The sequence below is a fragment of the Morchella sextelata genome (assembly GCF_020137385.1).
Source record: "Morchella sextelata strain SCLS chromosome Unknown scls_21, whole genome shotgun sequence".
NCBI classification, from domain to species: Eukaryota; Fungi; Ascomycota; class Pezizomycetes; order Pezizales; family Morchellaceae; genus Morchella; species Morchella sextelata.
The window spans coordinates 469354-493267 of NW_025408636.1; the positions used below are offsets into that span (position 1 = coordinate 469354).

General features: G+C 44.7%; 4 protein-coding genes across 4 annotated transcripts; 2 read left to right on the forward strand and 2 right to left on the reverse strand.

Annotated features, from left to right (window-relative positions):
• Positions 1-6948: 6948 nt before the first annotated feature.
• H6S33_006699 (uncharacterized protein) lies at positions 6949-8283 on the reverse strand (the record flags this gene model as incomplete). The annotated part of the gene is made up of 1 exon (XM_044838396.1): positions 6949-8283. The coding sequence occupies one exon, from the start codon at positions 8281-8283 to the stop codon at positions 6949-6951; it is 1335 nt and encodes a 444-aa protein (XP_044689517.1).
• A 249-nt stretch (positions 8284-8532) lies between these two features.
• Positions 8533-9338, forward strand: H6S33_006700 (uncharacterized protein; the record flags this gene model as incomplete). The annotated part of the gene is made up of 3 exons (XM_044838397.1): positions 8533-8700; positions 8789-8917; positions 8976-9338. The coding sequence occupies 3 exons, from the start codon at positions 8533-8535 to the stop codon at positions 9336-9338; spliced, it is 660 nt and encodes a 219-aa protein (XP_044689518.1).
• A 1477-nt stretch (positions 9339-10815) lies between these two features.
• H6S33_006701 (uncharacterized protein) lies at positions 10816-18005 on the reverse strand (the record flags this gene model as incomplete). Its single annotated transcript, XM_044838042.1, has 7 exons — positions 10816-10881; positions 10943-12769; positions 12818-13144; positions 13200-15522; positions 15579-16965; positions 17020-17359; positions 17475-18005. 7 exons carry the CDS (start codon positions 18003-18005, stop codon positions 10816-10818), a joined length of 6801 nt encoding a protein of 2266 aa, XP_044689519.1.
• Positions 18006-19008: 1003 nt separating this feature from the next.
• Positions 19009-22642, forward strand: H6S33_006702 (uncharacterized protein; the record flags this gene model as incomplete). Its single annotated transcript, XM_044838043.1, has 8 exons — positions 19009-19045; positions 19117-19221; positions 19280-19557; positions 19621-19833; positions 19886-19984; positions 20046-20142; positions 20190-22418; positions 22473-22642. The coding sequence occupies 8 exons, from the start codon at positions 19009-19011 to the stop codon at positions 22640-22642; spliced, it is 3228 nt and encodes a 1075-aa protein (XP_044689520.1).
• Between the last annotated feature and the right edge of the window lie 1272 nt (positions 22643-23914).

A 23914-nucleotide genomic window follows, 5' to 3' on the forward strand; every position in this document is an offset into this window, starting at 1 on the left:
GAAGCGTATCGGCTATAGTGTAGGGAAACTTAATCACACAATATTGTGTACCTTCAGATGAACTTGAAGACAAGAAGAAGAAGTGATCATGAGGGAAAGAAAGCTGATGTGGATTGATGTAGGTAGAGTATGTATCTGCAGGAATTATCAAAGCTCCGATAGGCCCACGTCAGAACCAAGCTAGAGTACCTAGCTCAAGCACATAAGATATCTTCTAGGTATGCGGGCCGCAATGGTACCAGTTATTGCTTAGGCACACTTGGACTTCATACGTATGTACGTACAGGCATCCATTTCTCCCCAGCCGCAGTCGACGATGCATACTGGTGCACAGACAGGACTTTTTTTTTTTTTTTTCGGCTGTTTTCCTGGGACCAAGCTACCTAGTTTCAAGACATAAACCAACCACGACTGCGTCAGCTCCTGGACCTTCATTAAGCGCCATGAATTCCTAACGTCCCTATAATTGCTAAGAGAATGCTGAAAGGTTTCGAATTTCGGGTCTCAAAGCACATTCGAAAAACACTGCATCTGCCAGCAAGCGTGCAGGAAACAATGAACAGCTAGCAACCTAATGACCACGCGCCTGAACAACAACCGGCCTACCTATCTGCATGAATTGCTTACATACACTCTACTCTAGATCTAGAGTTTCTATTATGGCAGTGGGACATGCATACCGCATGTAGAGTATTCAGCTAAAAAATTTATAACCTTCCGATAACACTTGCAGCGGTAGCAGCTCCCAAAATAAGCATCCGCATAGATGTGAACCACGGAAGCCCAGTCACTCTAAACAAACGCTAAAACTGAGCCTCATGCTCAACTCCATGGATCCAGATCACATCCTCAATCAGATCGTCCTAGCAACCATCGTTTAATCGGAATTCACCGGTATCTAGATTGTGTTTTAAACTTGATTTTTAATTTTGGACATCACCTGAGACAATAGGAGACCTTCTGAGCTGTTTGGCGTGCCACTACTGATCCCGTAATTATAATGGGTGGGGTATGGAAATTATCCGGTAGACTACCTACTAGCTGCGCCAAAGTCTACATCTCATGGCGTCGCTCCATAGCTGCCGACCATGTTGGACATATCTTACAATATATATTCCCAGGGGTATTTAGGTACATATGTAGAGTACATATGTGGAGTACTACTAGGAAGTGCATGTAGGTACATACATAAAACCCACATACTCTACATACATGTAGAGTACTCTAATTCCCAGGATCCATCACAGTGGGTCCGAACCTAATCATACATGTATTTACTGGGATACTTATACGCCCTGTTAAACATTAAACGCGTGTCTTTGATGGGATGCATGATGGGATGCATGTTGGATATGGATATGTTTTTAAGCAACAGACGCAGTCCATGTACTCCCTGTATACATGTAAGTACTCTGTATATACTACAGTACCAAAAAAAATGTGCGGATTCAGTACCTTAGGTACATGTATCTAGCAGAATACCGCGAGGTTACGGTATAATGGTTTTTTAGTACTGTAATACACCTTGTTATCTCCTGCGCTACATAGAGTACAATATACCTACATAGAGATGTACTTACAATATACATGTAGAGTACCTACATACAGTAGCAAAAAAGGGGGTGTAATCCGTGCCGCAGAAAAAAGAGTTGTGCGGTATTCTATGTACTATGGTATAGATAGAAATCAAATATTTGCTGCAGTACGGTATTTGTCTTGAATGCCGCATTTATGCGCATGCAGCATTGCTACTAATGCTACTAAATGCTATGCATTTCCGGGGTTTCCGGGCGTTTTCCGGGCTGTACACTGCCAAAAAAAGGTACATGTATTATTTTGTATGAAATAGTTTGCTGATTACATGCAATATTTTCTTCTCATGAGGCATTACACCTATCAAAATAACAATAAATTAATTCATCAATATCTCGGTCATCTTTGATCCCTCATCAAAGGGCTAAAGAGAGTTGGGGAATACTTTTAAAAAATAATTTTTGTCCCTCGGGTATTCACTAAATGATGAAACAGTTATTCTACTATGTGCTCAGGATGATATTGATAATTCTGATTGGTTGATGGTGATGATCACGAGAATGGGTTGGTGTTGATCATGACCGAACAATCTTATTCCCCTGTCATGAAGTGTTACTGTCACGCCTGAGGGTGACAGAGGCAGATGGTGCTGGAACAGAGGCAGTGATGCCGTATTTCTGAAGTACTAATATCAATAATTGATTTTCAAAAGTGCGGCTTTAAGTCGGAATTTGTCAAAATGCGCATAGCTTGACAAAATGCGGCATTCCTACGGTATTTCTACGGCACGAATCACACCCCCTTTTTTTGCTACTGTAGCTACATGTATTTACATGTAGCCCGTTATTATAACACTAGAGCCGCCCGCAGCTCCAGATAATTCTCAAAGTACGCGTATACGATTAGTATAATAAATACATGTAGTATTAATATAACGGCCGGTCATAGCCATCTTAATTAAATTGCGGCTTCCTTAATCTACTCATGAATGTTTATTTCTGTTGAAATCGAGCGTCCTATGCTGCCTATTAGTTTGAGGTATACGTACGGACAGGATGACTACGGTAGGACGGGTTAGGACGAGTGAGGACGGGTAAAGAGGTTCGATGTCAATACTTACCAGGGTTGTGGTCAACGAACTCTCTTCTAGCTGTAATCAAGCACGAGCAATCAATAAAAAGCTATCATCGTTTCCAACAATTTCTATCATGATCGACGATCTCTTAGGCTTTCTTAAGGCTTGACCACCACCATAATTGAAAGTGATACAAAATTAAGTAGGACGTTGGCAGAGTTGGTATTAATTATACGTGTAGTAGATGTTCAAATATTGTTTATTGACGGAAAAAAGCGTGCTGCTGGGAAATTTCATTTTGCTACTGGAATTCCTAGGACGCGGGGATCTGAAATGTAGGTACATACAGTGAGCTGAAATTATTACCCAATAAAACTCTCCGGGGATATATGTCCGAGTAGGTATGTACTCGCAATTTCACAGCGTTTCCGGACGCAACTGCTATTGCATACACAGAAAAAACCCGCCAAGGCTATCTTTTGTATGGCATGCAATAGTGGTCGCGTCCGGAAACGTCAAAAAACTACGAGTATGTACTTTACCGCAAAGTGATATGTGACGGCCGCGGTTATACATGACGTGAATCCAATCTTTTACCCCAAACTAGATTTACCCTCCTTCGCTTCTTCTCAGCTAAACGCACCGGCCCAATATATACTCAGTAATATAACCATGACACCCACTTAGTTCGATCGTGGAAAACAAAATCTTATCATGTAAATTACTCATTTTAACAGTAAGATAAATTGATTTATCATATGCAGTACGTTAGCGCTATAGCTACATGTAGTGAATTAATTAGCTAGCCGCTGATACCTAGGCGACTAATAGGCGAGTGAGACCATATGATTTGAAAAGTCGCCGCATTTATCATAAATAGCCGCGCGCGAGGGGTTTTAGTACTCTGCTCGTCCCTCATGCTTAAATAATCAGCATGCTCAGATCCGAGTCAGAAGTCAACAGTTTAGGTCACCTATCCCAGCAGTTGGCCTAGGCACGTGGTGATGAAATCATGGACTTCTATACGTTGACTGTACCTACTATGTTTCTTTACGATATAGGCACATGTACATATGACGTGCACATATGGTGGTCTTAATGGGCTGACTTTGATTGGCCTTTAAGTCATTGCTATATTTATTTTTTTATTTACAGAGACGTTTGCAACTTATCATATATATAATTACGTTTGAACGCTATATATATATGCCTATAGTGAGTAATTCTAGATCTGTATATAAAGGAGATACCGACGGAAGGAACTTTTGACTGCTGACAGTTTATCTTTGTCTATAGGTAGTATATATATAAGTTGTGTCCAAAAAGTAATGATCCTGAATGCGGCTATCTCAATCCTACTACATACTCTAAATATATATATATTTACAGTGAAAGCTTCATCTAAGCTATATATATTGATTAAAACAATGCCATATTAGAATATATTACAGTATGTCTTTCCTTATACCAGTGCAGCCAGTACTCCAACGTCCATCTTGTCGGCAAGTAAGAACAAAATATCTACGTAAATTAAATAATATACAGCTGTACAGGGAGGTAGACCAAACATGCCATTGATACCCACATATCCCACCTGTGGCCTGGGGGGTTGGTCAATTGAGGGCTCATTCTTTACTATATACCTGAAGTCACATTATATTATGTCGAGCTTCAACCAAGACATTTCGCATATGCAGGGTCATTTTTAATCATGCGATCTCGGCTTTGATTCCAATATATGCATATGCCCATTTTTTCGATAGGCGAATGTTATGCCCAATCCACGGTGCTCCTCTGAAGATCGACGATCTTTCTCCCAGCTTGCGGAACATAGACCCGGAAAGGTACTTGGAAGAGTCCCATAGGATTGCATACCCGGTCTTGGTATATATTACTTTACCGGCAAAATCCTCAAACTACCGAGGATTTAAGACTTATGGTGTCTAGAGCTAGAGCAAGTTTAGTACGTCTAGAATACCTAGTGGTAAAAAGTCGAGTGAAGAACGGTGCAACGTGAGCTTATATCCAGTATTATAAGCGGCACCCTTTCACCCTGTCAGTTATCAATAAATTAGCACTAGCCCCTCCTTCTCTCGATTCCCAGAGCTTCACTCCTATTGTTAAGAAGTGCAAGTGAATTTTTAACGCACGAGATCATTTCATTGCTGCAAGGCGTTTCCGAACACAGCTTTGTCATGTTGGAGTAGTTCCGTGAAATATCTGCTCTACAATCATATCTATCCCCGGCTAATTCGTTGATGCGCGTTACATTATGCCCTCCTGATCCATCCAGGCCGCGGGCAAACCTGACAACATGGTGAACCAACAAATATTTTCGAAAAAGAAAGCTATGTATGAGCCACAATTATATAGACGCCAGGCGCCGGTCATGCTTAAGCCACGCATAACTATCTGTTGTACTTTGTGGTGCTGAAACAAGGATCGACGCAACAACATCGAATCCTAGGTCAATGATTGGATAGACATTAAATGTTGGTGTCTCTGCAGTGCAATCCCCGCAGCAAACCAAGCACCACTGAAGAAAGGAGAGCGAGCCTGCTTCATGCTTACTGAAAAAAAAAAGTTGATAACTAACGAGTACGGACCTATGTACATGTCATGTCATATGCAAGATGGTTCTGATTGGATTTAGTTGGTGGTTTAAATTATAAAGTAAAACTCTTCCGTCCCTGTCTATCAAGAAGCGAGGTCTCGATAACTAGAGCTGATCATGGCTACCAATAGGGCGGAAAGGAAAGAAAATTCAGGGTAGGAAGCACGTTGAAAGTTTTTCTAGCCAATGGATATGTTACAGAGGCAGTTCCGGACTGCAGGTTCTGGTTTAAACGGATAGAGCTAGAGTTTAAGGCCTAGATATATGTAAAGGACTCTACTCTAAATTAGAATTCGGTAACACAAGATATTTCTCAGACGTTAGCGTCCTTGATTCGATGGGGCGTGACAGCAACAGCTTTAGATTTGAGTTATCCTGGCATATATGGAGTGGATATTTACCAGTATACGTTACCTAATCCTCGCTGCATGAATAGGCTATAGCCGATTCGTAAATTTTTAATATATATATTTTACTCTGGGGGTTGTGATAACTAGAACTTTAGCTAGACCGCAGCCGTATCGATCCCCAATTATAAAGAGTTCAGCATTCTTAGATCCCCGATATGAATATTAAAAAATATCACAGCTAGCGCCTGCAGGGGCATATATTTTCTTGACGTCTACGATATATACATGTACTCGTAAACTTCTGACGTTTCTGAACGCGACTGCTATTGCATCCCGCCGGTTTAAAAACGTTTAAACGTCAGGAAAATGCGAGTAGATCAGTACTGATCTAGTAGAACATACATGTAATACATTGATATATTGTATATGTACTAGGCCACGAGCTTCGACGGGAAAATAAATTCAGATCGTAGGAGCCCGCAGGAGAGCTACCAGATCATGCCTGGCCAGTTTTCATACGCACACAGTACAATTCTCTAAACTTTAGATTCGTAGTCTATCTAGGAAATTTGGGCGACGCCTAAGTAGACCCCTTCATTGGGGTATGGTGCAACTACGAACGTCAAAAATGAGCACGAATATCCCAAATAAAGACTTCTGCTGTCTTGACTTTCCTACTTTCGTCGATTCCTTCTCGCAATAGAGGAAAGCACCGTACCCTCGTGAAATCGTGCATCTTGGAAAATCGCTATATGGGAAAAGAATACTACATACACATGCCAAGGTATGTCCATGGGGCTGCACATATTGTGCATACCTATAGGTATCTGTTAACCAGCACCGGTATCCCAATGTCCAATGCTTTATGTTACTGGTTGTGCATCTAAACCGCAAATACGCCTAGATATGCACAAAGCTACATGTACATGTAACTCTGTTTTCAGACAACATTCTGGGGGGGTGACGTACGTGACTGCAGCTGACTATAATATGTACTCAAGTTGCACATTGTCAGTTGAAATGCAGAGACGGCGGACCCATCCTTTAAACTCGCGATAGTGTAAATATCCAATATATTGCTCCCACGTACAAGTGTCTTTTTGGGTCATAAATAGAGTACCGCTAGCAATTAACTAAGGATGATTCAGTATTCGAGTGATGGTGCATGATGAGTACACCTGATATATATCCTCGACTCCCATACAAAAACTATTGTCCCGGCTTTGAGAAAGCAACATAAATCCATAACCCCTTCAACGCTTTAATTTGACCAATGAAAAAGAAAATTGAGGAGCTCGCTCACGCTATCAAAATAAACAAACAGGTAATACGTAATGAAACTAGAAGAAAGGAAGTCATCATTTTCAAGTCTTCCCCTACAATTCACCGTCAACAGAAGTCTTCGGTTCTACACCCTCAGGCTTGGCAGCTTCCGTCTCTTTGATGCTAGCACTGCTGCTGACAGCTTCAACTGGCATAACTACCTCCTCTTCGACAAGGCCCGTCTTCTCAATGATTGATGGAACCCGCTTCGTGGGCCACAAACTCTCCTTAATGAGCTTTTTATATCCCGCAACAGCCTCAAAAAGGTCAGACTTAAGAACATATTCGTTGTCAGAGTGTGCAGTTAAGATGCTACCAGGTCCATAAAGGTATTTCTTATGCTCTCCGTGAAGGTTGGGGACATCAGTGCCGTATGAGCATACGATGGTTTGGAAACCTTCAACTTCATAATCAAGCACCTGTGGCCCATAAGTGACGCCTAGAAATTTTATCTCCACAGGAAGATTCCGAACGCTCTTCTGAATTACGGCAAGAGTTTCGTCGAGATCGCCGGCAACTCTGACAAGTACAGATGCTATAGCGTGAGGAGAGATCACATTAGCGGCAACGCCGCCCTCAATCTTTCCAACATTCATAGTCGATTCTCCAAGGAGATCAGAGGACGGTAGCTTCGCGTTTTCGAGATTATATAGCGCACGAATGAGATGGCTATTTGCATTGACCCCTAACTCGGGATATCCTGAGTGGCTTGCTCGACCCTCGGCGATGACATCAAACATGATTATTCCCTTGTGCCCAACAGCGAGCTTATTTTCCGTGGGTTCGCCAAAAATAACCGTTTTCCACGTGGGGCCGAGTTCGTTCGCTGCCTTCATGCCATCACCAGTGGTCTCCTCGCCCACCACAAATAGAAGGGAGACATCGCCTTCGTGGATTGTAGATGATGCAATCAACTCTTCGACGGCGGTTATTTGTGCAGCAACGCTTGACTTTGCATCATTTGAGCCGCGGCCGTAGATGCTCCCCGATGAGACGCGGTGGGGTATATAAGGCGGGACGGTGTCTATATGGGAGGTTACGAGGGTGTGAGTTGTGCGGTTTTGACCGATATACGCGAAGATATTGAACCTTTCGCCATCTTCTGATACACTTTGTGTTTCGACTGTGAAATTCTTCGAGATGAGATAGTTTGAGAGCCATTGTCCGACCTCGCGCTCGTTGCCACTGATAGATGGGATATCGATAAGGGATTTGTGCAAGGAGAGCAGCGGAGAAGTTGAGATTGGGTCTGCATATTTCTTGATGAATTGTGGGAGCTCAATAGATTCAAAGCGCGTCTTGATCGTCTCAAGGGTGAATGGGAGCTTGAAAGCACTCGATGCGAGAGGGAAGAGAAGAAAAGCTAGAGGGGTCGAGGAGACCTTCATTATTGCAAACAACGTAGGAGACGCAGTATGGGAGGATTTGGAGAGGCGATTGTGGGTGTAAGTGGGTATAGATAGGTGGTGAGGCAAATACAGAAATATCAAGGCACAGACCACTCTCAAAATACAGGATGACGCTGCCAAGTTTCCTCCCCAACATTTCTCGTCCGGGTAATACGTCACGTCTCCCCGCAGTTTCTCCACACGCGTTCACTCCTCGCGTCCCTGCCCCCACGCGGCAGCTACTTCAAAATGGATATCGATGACCTCCTCCAAGAATTCGACGATAAGAGTGTTCCTGCCGGAACCCGTGATATTAATGACCTCACGCAGGCATGGATTGCAGAACGGACGGCCCCTGAGATTCTGCCCTACCAGAATGACCTACTCGAGAGGCTGATGGAGCGGATACGGGCGCAGGTACGGTAGTTCTAAGAATGGATGAGGGATCAGGGGCATGGAGGAAAAGCTAACTTACTCCACGTCTTACTTTTCTCGTTGAGAACAGATTGAACTAGTTGAAACTCAAACGGGAGACCTGGACCCAAAGACGAATTTCAGCTTAATCCTGATCCAGACAGAGCTCGAAAGAGTCAAATTCCTCGTTCGTAGCTACCTGCGCGCGCGTATTCATAAGGTATTCGTACTTCTCCACTGCGGTTCATCCTTCCAAGCCTTGCTAATTACCCCACTAGATTGACAAGCACGCAATTCACATCCTCACCACGCCTACTACTCGTGGTAATCTCAGCGCCCCTGAACTCTCATATCTGAAGTCCCACCTCGCCATACTCAACTCCCATTACCTGTCATCCTTCCTCCGTAATTTCCCCGAGCAGCTGCGCCGCCTTGACGACAAAGCTGGAGGTATATCTATGGTTGAGGAGCCTGACCTTGACGGCGCAGTATTCTGTAAGGTTGTACGAGATGTCGAAGATCGGACAGTCAAGATTCTAGGGACAGATGCCGAGTTTGAGCTCAAAAAAGGGGATATCTATGTCGTTAGATACTCGGCAGTTAGGGAGTTTGTATTGAACGGGGAGGTGGAGCTTATTTAATTCTGGGCACTGGCGTTATGGATTTCTTTTCCTGACATCTTCTAGTAAATATTTATCAATTGGTCGCAGTTCTTTATTCAGATATATTTTTTCGTTGGGTGAAAATTGCAGGTATGAGATCTTTTAGTCATCAGCATTTTTAGTCATCAGCATTTTTAAACCTGGATCATGTAATATCACTCGCTCAGTATCGTTTTCCGAAGTTGTTGATTGATTTGGTTGATTTGATTGATAATTCATTCGTGTCCCTGACGTTGTTGTTAATTCCTTGGTTGTATGGGGGTTGTTTGAACAATTACTGCAGTAGCTTTTGTAGTTGCCCTGGATGGAGTGAAGGGTTATGGGTAAGAGCTTATATCGCTGATCTCTGGTTGGCTACTCCGCTGGACAACAACCCTAACCCAAAATAACAATATTCAGTAATATGAACCCCCCCTCACCTTACGAGCGAGGAGAAATCAAGCATCGCGCAAGGATGCGGGGTTCCGACTACGAGCTAGGAGGCGTTTGTTTATAAATCATTTTAAATCCTTCGTTCAGGGTATACGACTACCCCTAGAATAAAGTCAGAGTCCGGGGCGTCATGCCTACATGTAGTATACATGTTTTGGGGACATTAAAACCGAGGGTCCTTGGCCATCAGAAGAGATAGAACTAGATGCGATATCAATCTAGTCTCGTACCCATCCCCTACTTAGCAGCATCTCGCTCTCGCTGGAAGGATGGAAGCAGGGTTGGGGACGAGCCTGGTGTCGATCGTGTCGACCACCATAATGGGGCGCAAACTCGCTACGCCTTAAACCGAATAATTGAGGTACTTATCCTGGAGAAAATGTTCTTGATCTCTCATGAAGTCTTCATCATTCTCGAACCACAATTATCAGTATACTAATATAATACATACCGTCTCAGGATCCCCAACCCCATTTTGATGCCACTGTAGCCCGCCTCATGACCCTCATTGTCCCCATTTTAAACCCTTCGAGAAACAAGATACAATGCCCGACATAGCAAACCTGAAGAAAAAAAAGAAGAAAAAAAGAAAAAACTAAACCGCTTCCGACTCCTCCCCACGTCAACGTGCCGTTTATGGTGTAACACCTTGAATATGAAAGCGAAAATGTCGACGCAGAGCAGACATATATCCATCACAATGTGGAATGGGCAGAGTGGCGACGAAAGGGATCCCCAGAACACAAATGACATAACTCCATGACAAAAAAAAGCAGTAGAAAACAAACCATAAGATACATTGAAAAGATAGATGAGGGCCTTCCCTCTTCCCCGGCCCCACTCAAACCTGCCTACCTTACTGGCGGAAAGACTTCCGCATCCATCTAATTACACAAACATACTTTTTCTTTTTTTTTTTTTGGGGGGGGGGGGGGATTCACGCCAGATTGAGACCAATGATCAAGAGGTAAAATAAAATAATAGAAAGAAGTTCCGCAATGTAATTGAACCGATGAAGCATGATTTACTGACGGGGGGGTGACGAAGAGTTGTTGATGTGTTGGAACAAAGCTCCAAATAGCCTTTCAATCTGTCTCGGGGGTCAGCACAAGTACATGGGAAAAAAAGAAAAAAAAAGGAGAATTCGGTACCTCTGGTGCTGATTTGATGAATGGTAGGTTCCAGAAATCATAAGTTGGATTCTTGAGTAGCTCAAGCAAAGTAATGATCAGTCCCCATGGATGTGGTCGATGAACAATCAACCTTTCCAACAAAACACGCGTAATTTGCTGGCGAACGTCTGACTCGGTAGACTTGTTCTGAACAGGCCCGAATAAAAACAATAGCAGATAACTGAAGTAATGGGTATGGCTGTTCGGATAGCGAAGATGGTTCGCAATGGCACTTAGGAAGAAATAACGTGCTTGGGGACTCAGATCTGCAGCTAGTCTTGCGAATAGAGCAGCATGGGGACTTGCCGTCTGAAAAGATAAACCCTTCGCGTTCATATCTTTAATCGCCTCCATACCAACATATAGAACAAGACTGTTGAGAATGCTCGAGTTGATAGTGACAGTGTTAAAGCCTAGCCCTGCTTCTTTCCTTGGTTCGGTTTCGAGCCTCTCCAAGATCCCACGAACTGCGGTGTTACTGGGCCCATCGGTAGAAGCTAAACAAGAATCCACCAACTCCTTAACTCCACTTTTGACGAGAGGTTTGAGAATATCCCCACAAATCTTCGGGGCGATCCGAATTTCAGGAAGGCGGTCCACTTTCAAGCCCGCAGTAAACGGATCTGGGAGGTCCGAAAGCGTGGAGGGGTATGCGCTTAAGATGAGATTGCGCAGCTGGGTGCAATGTACTGGAATGACCTCGCAAATCGAAAAGTGCCACTCAGCAAGGAACTCCGGGAAATCGTGATGCAAGACCAAAAGAATCCTGAGAACACCCCTGTAAAGAAGTTTGATGACCGGAGGAATGGGCAATTCCTTTAATAGAGTGCCGATGTATATCAACATCGTCTCTAATATTTTCGCAAATGTAGAGCAGCCTTTATCACCCTCCAGCGTCAGGAGCTTTGGCATAAAATACCGATGGCAAACCAGGGTCATCCAATGGAAGCTGAACATTGGGAAGAAAGCTGGTTGAATTGTCAAAAAACACTCCGAAAAGACCATTAATATCCTTTCTTGATATGCTCCCAATTGGCTTTCGATGCAATGATATTCGTACAGCATACTTGAAAAAAATCTGAAAAAGACCTTCTGAGAGAAATGCTCCCCGCGAGTCTCATGGTGGAAATTAAACACGAAGACGACCAGAGCTAGGATGCTGTTGAGATAATCCGCCTTGTCCAAGAATTGGCCCTTTGAATCGTCCTCCACCTGATATTTAACCAGTAATATGACTAGCTTCGCTAGTGCATCAATAGGAATATAGCAGTTGGTTTGGATGCTTCCACCATTGACGGTAGTCTGCTCGTACTCGCCGATACAGAATTCAATACAGGTTCGGAAAAACTCGCACGAAGATGCCATGTCGGCAAGGACCTTGCCCTGATGCAGTTGCATGATGAACGCTGAATAATTTTTCTCCGTCGTAGAGAGATGTTGACAAAGCTGCATCCATTCAGTGAAAATGTACTCCATCTGATCTCTCTTCTCGCGATCCTCCAGATCGAGCTGATCCTGTTCGTCCTTTTCTTCCGGCCCTTGAATTTCTCTGACCAGATCTAGAGCAACCTTATTTGTTGGCTCCTGTTTCAGCCAATGGCCCAAAGCATCAAGAGATGCCGCGAAATCGGATCTCAGGACCAACGGGTTTGGGCCCAAAACTGTTTCTTTCATCACCCTTGACAAGAACTCTAGCGTACGCGGTCTTCTGGTGTTGAGAGATTTGGCAATGGTGGTATCTAGATGTGTAACCGAAATCAAATCCGTCTTCAGGAGCATGACTGTAACAGGGGCGTTAAAGAGTCGCTTTACATTATTAGCCAATATCATCTTAAACCTGATCGAAACTCATACCTCGTCTTCTCGTGGCTGAGCAAGCCATAGCACAACATCCTGCCTGGTACTCGCCGATAGCTCACACACTTTCCGCAGGAGATAAACTAACGCTTCCACTTCTAGCTGAGTCTGATCCTGCCCATCGGTGAATAGGATTTGACAAATTTGAGAAGCCACTGCTGAACATAAACCATCTTTCACAGGGCGCGTGAGAAGTGGGTGGTTGGCAGAGATACTCTGCAGAATTGCATTGCAGAAATGGAAGATAAGGTGTTCTGTGCTGATGTCTTCAAGGTGCTCTTCATCGCTGCTTCGAGCAGCTCTTCGCATTTCGCTTAAAAGGGACTGTAATTGTTAGTATTTCCCAAACATTGTAAGCAAAGACTTAAAAACTGCTTACCCCAATTTTAATGTTTAGCTCTTTCGGATCAATTTGAAGTTGCTGATGAACACTGGCAGGTTGTTCCTGGGCCCTTTGTATGTCAACGATCCCAGTTGATTGCGCCCCACCTGACATATACTCTGACGGGAAAGGGTCCGTGAAGGAATTCCTTGCTGCTGCCTCATGACTTGCTATCCTCGAACTCCGGCCGAAATCATCGTAGACACTCATTTGCTGTGGTGTAATTCCCCCAGGCTTTAACCTAAACTGATCCGGGAGGTGGAAGGCGATTCGAGGAATATTTGCCGCCATGAACGGGTGCTGAAGCCTTCTTTCCCGATGCTGCTTGCGCGTTTGATAGGCTTGAGCTAAGCTATCATCAATTTCAGGGATCGCTCGATCTTGCGCTGTTTTTTCAATAATATTACAAGCGAGATCAATATTGTCGTTAACGCACATGGTGACTGTTTGATCTGAAACCGATGCCTCGTTATATCCGTTCTGAGCAAGTAGTGAACGGATATTGTTCGTCATACTCATGCGTAGTGGATCTTTGCAAGTTACGTGTGCAAGACTACCAGCGAGATGTCGGACCAAATTATGCGCGGCACCCCTCATCTTGCTTTCATCGCCTTCCGTAGCATAGTCTTTCTGAATAAGCTCTGAAGTTGAGATACTGGCAATTGTAACAGATCTCTCAACGACTGGCCCGATGATTTCCCTAATTGCGCGGTCAATTGCAGTCTGCAATATCCTTTTTAAAGCAGGATGCTGGATTAGAGAGTTTATTATAACTTCGTCTGCGTATCCCGAAGGAACTGGGTCGGTGATCGGTGCGAAACCTTGAGGCGGCTGTAAAGAAAGATCTTCTATTGGCGGCAACGTCTCCTCTTCTTTCACAACAGGCCTATCTCTAGTCTCTCTAATATCGGTTGCAGGCTCAATTGTTTTGATGTCTAACCCCAGGTTTTTGCAGAGAACTTCAATCTCAAACCTTGAGTTAAGTTTGAGTTCAACATGCTGATAAAGTTCTGCTAGGAGACGAATAATAGCCATCAACCAAGGGTTCGGGGGTTTAAACACTGTGGATTTTGTCGATTGCTCAAGAACCTTGCGTGTGAATGGCAGAACGACACTGAGTCTCTCAGTGATGTACCCCTCAATAATGAGGTCCTTGAAAGACACATTCTTGAACTTTATGGGTTTATCCTTCGCAATTGTCAATCCTCCCAACCAACTCGCAAGTTGTTTCAAGTATGTCCTCTCGCTGGCATTTTGCATTGTGGCTTCTGCGTTGAGCATTCCAATGATATTGATGTACGTCTCCCGCAGAACTTCTGCCATCAATCCCTTGTGACCGAATTTGTCCAATAGATCCAGGTACAACGGGTGGTAGTTAGGTTCCATCTTTGCGCGCTTGACAACTAAGTAGTCGGCGAACCACTGGTGGTGTTCCTCCTGTAAAGCGTCTTTGAGATCCTTGAGTTTACTATCTAGGTTTGTATGTGAAAGGTTGTTAACAATAAACAAGACCTTATCCTGCACCTCGATATCTGGGTCCTTGTACAGTGACTGATCGCGAAGTGGTGGGTCTGCATTTACAGACTGGAAGTGCGGGTGGGATGGCTGGACGGGAGACGGGGGTTGAACAGAGGAATTGCCGTTTGTCAAGGGAGGAGCAAGGTCATCAGAATCTGAACTTCCGTTAACAGGTTGTGGGTCAACCTGTCTATCAGCTGTACCCGCGATGACGTCTTGTACAATATTCCAGATATCTGTCCCCTGGAGACCGGGAACTTGTGCCAACAATTTGCAGTACTCCTTCCATTCTTTCAACCGGTCCTTGAAGTGCAAGAGTGCTTGGAGACCAAATTTGTACATTGTAGACGATGGCTCGTGATCGCGTACAGCTTGCCATACCATTGCCAAAGCAACGCGCAATGGAATACCGTCGATCAGCTTGTATAGAATGATACTCCCAAATAAAACAGAGGTTGTAGCAAGGGCTTGAAGGGGGTACGAAGGGTAACAATGGTATTCGTCAAATAGACCGTGAATCATACAAGCAAAGAGGTCCTGTTCTTGAGGGACAACGGAGATCTTGAGCTTTTGAAGATATTGGACTACTTCGTTGAGCTCAGTCTCTTGACTATACATCATTTTGTAGTTCTGCTGCATATCCTTATCAACGTGAGGCGGAAATCCATTGCTTTCAGCGTTATTTTGCAGGATAATGGCGTCCAGTCCAGAGCCGAGGTTTATTAGACGGGGATAAGCTTGGATACAAAGGCGTTGACATTCTGTAACCCGCTCCTGATGCTCTTGGGTCATCGGTGGTTGACTAGCAGAACATTAGTATAGTTGATATAAGGGGTGCCAATCTGTGAAAGGGCTTACTTTTTGTCAAGCAATGTAAGAAATGTATGCACAGGTCCTACACGGAGACTAACCATGGTTGGTTTGCCACCTTCTCTTGCTTGGGTATATTCTGCATCGGCCTTTATGTGTAAAAATCTATAACACTGCATCACGAATTCCCCCTCATATTTGTTGATCATTTCCTGAAGCCACTTTTCCAAATTAAGATATTCCCTCCTAGCCGCCAACGACGCAACATCCAATACAAATATGGCATTCTGAGCTTCTAAAAGGTCGCTTAGACATCGCAGATCTTGTGAAATATCGAGAATCCGGGTGATATTTAAGTTGTTGGCAGCATGATATTCAAGGAATCGATTAGTGACAAATGGTTTATCGACTTGCCACAATCTCCAAAAGACTAGCTGGTGACTCGTGTGCCCTTCAAAGAAAATGTCAAGCAACTTTGAAACTATGCGGTCAAGCGTTTGGGGCCAGGGTTTTGGGATCATCAAGGCTCCACAAAGCAGAAGCTCTGGCGTGAATTTTGCAGCTTTCTCCATTTCTGCTTGTGCTGCTTGTTGTATATCCCGGGGAATAGTTTCATTTAGAGCCAAATAAAACAGAACATCGACAGCATCAAAGGAGATGAACTTGTGAGTTTCGAAGGTAGCAACCATGAGTTTAAGGGCACTACTAGCCGTGGCGAAATCCGCAGAGGAGAAGACTTTCCTAATCCCAGGAATCCTCGTAACATCCAAAGTGTCCGCCTTGATATAGCCTCTTAATACCGACCACTGCGCCCGCGGATGCTGCCATCGTCCGCCCCAGAGCTTATAAATTGGAAATTCGACACTGCTAGTTCCATGCTGCAGAGCGCTCAGTATGACATGCAGCCCCTCTGGGCCTTCCAAGATGAAGTCCTCCCGATCCAAACCTTCAATAACTCTCTCCCAATCAAACGATTGAGCCAGGTTCTCCTGCTGTAAAGCCTGCACAAAAATATCGGCATGCCAGGCAATTGCATTTCGGCTTGTGGCCATGAGGACCAAAACGTCTGTGACTTCGCTCTCAGAAATTTGGACCCTCCATTTCCGCTTTAACACCTCCCGGCACTTTTCTAGCGAGGCTGTACTCTCAGGTCCTATTTGCTGGAATATCTGAACTAGGGATTCTTGCTGACGAAGCTTTTCGATAGATTCTGTGATGTTGAAAACCTCTTGAGGCAATGCGGTGTTCTTGTACCGCGATCTTGCGGCGTATGAAAGGTTGAGTTTTTCAACATTATCAAGGAACTGATAGGCGGGTTCCGAGAGCATTTGCTCGACAAATAGGGCAACCGCTTCGGGTGTCATCTCAGGATGCTTAGAGGGATTTGCAAGGATCTCAAGCATTGACCGAAATGATTTGCTCACGATATCGTGACCTGTAGCACTAAAATTAAGAAAGAATAAAGATAATGAAGAGACAAAGTCCTAACCTTTGTTCCGCAAATCAACTCGGGGACTAGATTTCAAACCAACAGCCAATATACATTTCTGCAAGGAGTCCAGGCCGAAATGGTTGAAAAACGTAGATACGTCGAAATCTCTAAACACCTCTCCATCTGGGGTCACCGGCGTGATCACATCAACGAATTTATCCTTAACCTGGTGTGGTAAGCTAGCCAACTCCTTAATTCCCTCTGCAAGCATTCGATGACTGCTGCTAGGCGAGTTTTCGAAAGACCGACTACTCGAAGATGACATAATGTAAGTGTAATTAGTCGTGATGATTCTCCGCATGACTTTCTGATCGATCTCCATGCTTTCGTTTCGGAGCTATCATGTCAATTCTTGGTTAGCAAATGAGTGGCTGCAGGTAATGTCAATAAGTACATGACAGCAGGATAAACACTAAGGTCTAAAGCAGAAAGGTAGCGTCAGTAATACACACCTTCCGTATCTCCTTAATGTTCACGTCGTAATTCTTTTCGTTCGTAGCAGTTATCAAAAGATTGAGCTGCGCAATAGCTAGATTGTTCAAGTGCGATGACCCCGCACTCCCACTTCCCGCACCGCCTCCAGCGGGCTTCGCAACCGAACCCGGAAAAATATTTGATTGTGGCGTCGTGAAGGACGAGGTGGGCAGCAGCTGAGATGATAGATGCTGCTGATGATGGATGGGGTGGCTAGAAGTGGATGAGCTAGTAGAATGGTGCCGTGATGTTGGCTCAGCGGATGAAAATAGCGAGAAGGCAGAGGAGGAGGACGGATTGGCAGAGGAATATGATTGACGGAGGTCAGAGTTACTCCGGTGACTGGCGTTCCTGTATTGCTGGGACAGAAGAAGATGAGAAGATCCACCGGAGGTGTGGTCGGATATTGTCTGCGGTTGTGGTAGTTGTGCTATGTTCTGATGAGGGTAATTGTGGGTATTAGAAGTGGTATTATTACTTGGAGGCGTGGAACTATTCTGCGCTGTCATTCTATTGGCGACAGAGAGGTCCGATGCTCATTATTCGCAAGAGCGGACAGTAAATGCAGGATGGGGAGTATGCAAAGGGATGAGACGAGGACAATGTGGGTATGGAAGGAGCGGGGTTAGAGGAAGTGGGAGAGTAGAAAGCGGGACGAGTGAGGTAGGCTTCTAGGGAGGGGGGAGAGGGGCGCCGGTAGGTAGGTTCGTACGTCTTTAGAATTCGGAATCGTTTTCTTTCTCTTCCTCTCTTTTTTTTCTACTACTGAATCTTGTCACGATGTGATGTGAAGGTCAACAGGGATTTCCGTGTTGGTGAGAAGACAAGACAGATCTGTGAAGAGATAAAGGTGAGTGTAGACAGAGGTAGGATGTGATCGAAATGACAAAAGAGAATAAATAAGGAAGCGAAGCGATGATACAGTGCTGAGCCTTCTTCACCTTCTCCCAGCTAGTTTGCAGCAGGGCTTACTGTGTAGCCTTTCTTTCTCTTCTTTCTTACACTGAGATTGAAACTGGCACTTGCTCTTTACAATCTTTGCATTGCGGTGGTGGCGTCTTGTGGCTAGTGTTATTCTGGCTTCTACTCATGTAAACAGTATAACGCATACTGTGTGCGTTTTTGAAGCTGAAGGAAGGAAGGGCTGAAGACATCCCCTACTCATAGTAGCTCGACGTTTCCACGGCAACATCACCAACCTGTGTGGCCCAGGCTGCAATCATAGGCGATAGGCAGTAACATCTCAACCGCGAACCACAACTTAGCTCTTGGGCCTCGCTCATCTCTCTTCAGCCCTATTGTCCCTCTTCCCCTCAGTGCGATCGTGTCCATTTAACTAAGAGTTCTGCTACAAACGCTTCATATACCTGGGGCATTTCTTCTAGTTCTCTTGCTTGGGTTTTACTACGATATCCTACTCCTTACTTACCTTATTACCATTACGACTGTCACGATTTAACGTTTAAACGCCATCAGTACTAACCCACAGACATCCTGCACAAGTCTTGCGCTATGTCTATTGCCCCAACAGAATCAACCACCCTATCTTGTGCGCTTCCCCTACCTCCCTCGAGCACATTGCTGCCTGTCAAGATCCTAACATCTAACAATTCCTCATAGTTGCGAATAACTTCTGGGGTAAAGATGACGCTGGCGTCGGTCCTCTCTTCCAGCGCATGCATGATGCCAAAACTACCTGCGACGAATTGAAGACTTTCTACACAGGTAACCGTTAACTCCAGGATTTTCACCTGTATTGAAAATTACCTCTGACAGATTAAAGCCCGTGCGGCTATTGAGGAGGAATTTGCCAAAAAATTATTGGCTCTTGCTAAGAAGCCTTTAGGCTCTAGTGAAACTGGAACCTTGAAGGCATCCATGGATATTTTGAGGTTGGAGGTGGAAGGCATGGGTAAAGCGCACCAAAGTATCGCGAGCCAGATGAAAACGGAACTAGAAGAACCATTGACGGCATTTTCCAGTACGATGCGGGAAAGGCGGAAAATTGTGCAAGGAGGTTGTGAGAAGATTCTAAAGCTTAAGATGCAGCAAACCCAGCAAGTAAATAAGGTCATTCGTCCCATCGCCTCTCGACAGCAGACAGCAGCACTAATATTATAATAGACAAGAGATCGTTATGAGCAAGATTGTTTGAAGATCAAAGGATACCTTGCCCAAGGGCATATGGTTATGGGCCAAGAAGAGCGGAAGAATAAGGCTAGACTTGAGAAGACCCAAGCTGCACTGGCTGGCTCAAATGCAGAATACGAAGCCGCTATCAAGGCGTTAGAGGAGACTACCACGCGATGGAACAGGGACTGGAAGGCTGCTTGTGATGTGGGTTCAGCATTATCAAGTGTTGGACTTTATTACTAATATTTGTGGATAGAAATTTCAAGATCTCGAAGAGGAGAGGATTGATTTCCTCAAGGTTAGCCTGTGGAGTTTCGCGAATATATCGTCCACTGTTTGTGTTCATGATGATGAGGTAAGTGCCGAAACAATCCTTTAGTTTAGACTTGTAACAAGATTACGCTGACCGCAAACAGTCTTGTGAGAAAGTCCGAATGTCCCTGGAAGATTGTGAGGTTGAAAAAGACATCACTTCCTTTATCTTGGATAGGGGAACTGGACAAGATATCCCTGGTAAGATAGACTTGCCTAACTCAAAGCCGAATACTAACAGAACTAAGATGCCCCCAAGTATATCAACTTCAGTCGTGGCGATGTCTCGGACGATGATATTTCGGAAGCTGGGGGGGAAAATTACAGCGTAGCTCAATTCCCTCGAGCAGGAAATCCAGCATATAGATCCTCTTCCCCCAACCCTTCAATGACGTCCTCTTCTCAGTCTGGATCTACACCACCATCCGAGGTAATGTCCCGTATCCAGAGCAAATCTACCCCCGAGCTACAAGCCCAGTCTCAAAGCGCTAGATCTCGAGATAGACAGCGTCGTGAACATGAGCGTCGAGAATCTGAACGGCAAGAGCTAGAAAGGAAAGATCTTGAGCGACGTGAACTTGAACACCGGGAACACAGCCGTCGTAATAGTCGTGATCAACGTCTCCGATCTGCTGAACCGCTCACTCCGCCTGCCAACCGAGAGATACTTCAGAACGCAACACCTTCTTCAAGGTCTCGCCGTGATACACAATATGCTCTGAGTTCATCTACTGCGTCAAGATCTCAGCAATACGAAAGAGAAAATTCACAACGTCAGTCAACACCCCATAATGAGTATCCTCTGGACGGGATGACCATGTATTGTCGCCCAGGTGCCCTTGTTTCTGACGCTGCCAGCTCGAGTGGAAGTCCAGTTGCCCGACCGCCTAGTAGTCATGCTTCAGGAAGCGACTATTCGAATCCAACGTCCGTTTCGAGCCTCGGCGATGTTGTACCTCCTCCTAGCATCGGCGGCGACCGAAGAGGGTCTCCGACAAAACAACAACAAATCACCAAAGACGACCCTACACAAAAACGCAGGAGCGGGTTCTTCAGTAGCGGTGGCCCATTTAGAAGGAAGAGCAAAAGTGAAAAGGAATCGAATCGCCAGATACAATTACAGCAGCAACAGGTTCAACAGCAACAACAACAGGCTCAGCAACAGCAGGCTCAGCAGCAGCAGCAGGTAACTCAACAGCGCCGCATTGAGGCTCAGAGACAACAAGAACAGGCTCAGAGCAGGCCCACGGGTTCTGCAAGTGCGAGGAGCAATCGTAATACTTGGGCACCAGGGACAATTACTAAGAACACGATCGCCTCACAGAGTGGTCAAAATAGGGGCGGATACGAAAGTGGCTCTTCTAATAGACGCCAGCAGGAACTTTTGATCGGTAATGATCGTCATGAGAGCCCTGAACCTATTGACCCTAGGGCCAGTTTAGCATTGAATGTTGGGGGTAATGTTTTTGATGTGTCAACGCCCGCGATTAAAGATAGGAGTTTGCAAAAGCCACAGGAGGAGGAGGAGGAGGTCCCAGACCTCGACCCTATTGCACAAGCGTTGGCAGAGTTGAAAGGTGTGACGAAAGGTTCAACTAGCAGTAGAAATACTGCAGATAGATATTTTGGGTTGGCCACTCCTACCCCAGGCACGATTCCCACACCAAATTCGAATCCTGGAACGGCTAGCTCTCAGCGCGGAACACCTCTCCCAGGATATGCCCCACCAAAATCAAGTGCTCTTGGTCTTCCACCGCCAGCTTTCACTTCTGCTCAGATGATTGAGTCAACTAAAAGATATGTCAATCAAAGAGACCAAATGCTTGATGGGCCCCCGCAAATGCCTGCTGCAGCAGCAGAGAACTCATTGCGAGGGAATTCTGGGCGACAACGAGCAAATACCATGGATTATGCTGGCAATCGTGCACAATCCCGTCAAAGTTCCCATGATATACCTAGAAATCGACAGGAAAATAACAGATCGGTCAGCCCTGTTCCGACAAACCGAAGTGTTAGCCCACGCCCGCAATTATATGGAGACCATAGATATCGCAATACTTCACCTCAGCCTCAACCAATGAACAGTTACTCCCGTGGAAATTCTCCAAACCCTTACACACAATCTCGCCCAGGCACAGCAAACTCCAAGGGCCAGTACACTGCCTATTCGCATCGTTCTATGTCACCAATGCCATCTGGACAGGAGGTTGCTCTTAATGGTTTTAGAAACCATTCACCTGCTCCAAGTCATCACAGCAGAAATGACAGTTACGGATCAAGAGGGAGGAATGCGGAGAGTGTTAGAGGTGGTTATGAAGGGAATACCTCAAGGCAAAGCTACTATGAAGGTAGTCAGGGTGGAAGTCAGATAGGAGCTGTTTCGGCATATCAGGGACAGGTCGCTCGGCCTAGGAGTAAGAGCGTTGTCGATACTAGCAGAAAGTACACTAGAGAAGGAAGGCTTGTCTTACATTATGGTGAGTTATTTAGATTCTCTGGGTAAAGATCTTGTTACTAATTCCTTACTATAGCGAGAGCAATATACCCCTACCAAGCTACCATTGACGTAGAATTATCTTTCGCAAAGGGTGATATATTGGCCATTTTAAACGAACAAGAAGACGGGTGGTGGGAGTCGGAGATTGTTGGTGTTCAGGGCAGAACTGGTTTGGTGCCAAGCAATTATCTCCAAAATTGCTAGGTGGTTTAGCGTGAGAATACGAATACACCATTTTGGGATACAGGAGCATGAAGATATTCTGGTTGAATACAATTCCATATCTTTTGATGTGAGGGTTAGGTTTTCCTTGTTCGGTGTGCAGTGGGCGGCGGATGGGTTTAGCGAAAACAAGCGCAACCAGTTTATACATACATGTACTCACAAAGATACATGTATCTACATGTAGTAGGGCACTACGTTTCAGTCCTTTTTTTCTTTCTTTTGAACATGATTGTTAGCGTGTTTTCTATTCTTTACTTCTTATATATCCTTCATATTTCTTAGTCTTATGCGGTTTACATTCACTCGGCGTGTACCTACCCTTTTTCTTCTATCTCCATTGCCTCTGCTCAATCAAACTACATGTACTCGACGCGGAATGTCTTCCTCGCTTAATGATTAGTGGGTCAATGATCAAATTCCCTTATTATATTCAACGGAGCCTGGAGGAAATAAATCGGTAAATATCTATTTTCTGATCATGATCATGACCCAAGTAATCACATAAAGCTCTCTTTTTTGCTATAATAAGAGGCGGGAGATTTTTTGGTCTTCACTCGAAATTCAAGTTTGTATTGTTTGGCAGACTTCCCCTTTCGCTTCAGGGCCAGCTGGAGATGGAGAGGTAAACTTTGGTTTATTCCTAGTCGGTAGGGTGGTTGATGAGCAGGCTCAAGTTGAGCTTTCACCCTACATATGTAGCTCGAGCCAAAGTCAAAGTTGTTTTATCCAAATTACCCCAGGATTCATATAAATACTTAGGGTTAGGCATCTCATAGCTGTACCAGGCAATATGTTTTAAGGCAATTGATGTACGGTAGCTAAATACCAGTGATACCACAGTAACCCTTACCTTAGAGGTTGTCTATCCGATATATACAAAGTAGCAACACCGCATGTGGAAAAATAATGGGACGTGGACAATTAGATACATGAGAAAAAGCTCGCAATATACATACATACATGTAGGTACTGTATTCTTGTAGGTTTAATTTAAAGATGTCTACATGTTTATGCTAGTTTAGATGGAAAATAAAATCACGTCATGGTACATATTAGCCACTGGCTACCACATAGATGACAGCTGCTGTGCATGTTTGTGTTTCATGACAAGAATGGAGCAAAAAAAAGTTTAATGTGTTCAAGGTACCTGAGTTAATCACAGCAGCTTGGGTGGGAAAATAGCCCCCACGGACACCCGCCCGGTTCGATCCAACTCGCTCTCTCTGTACCTGAACCCCGCAATATGATGAG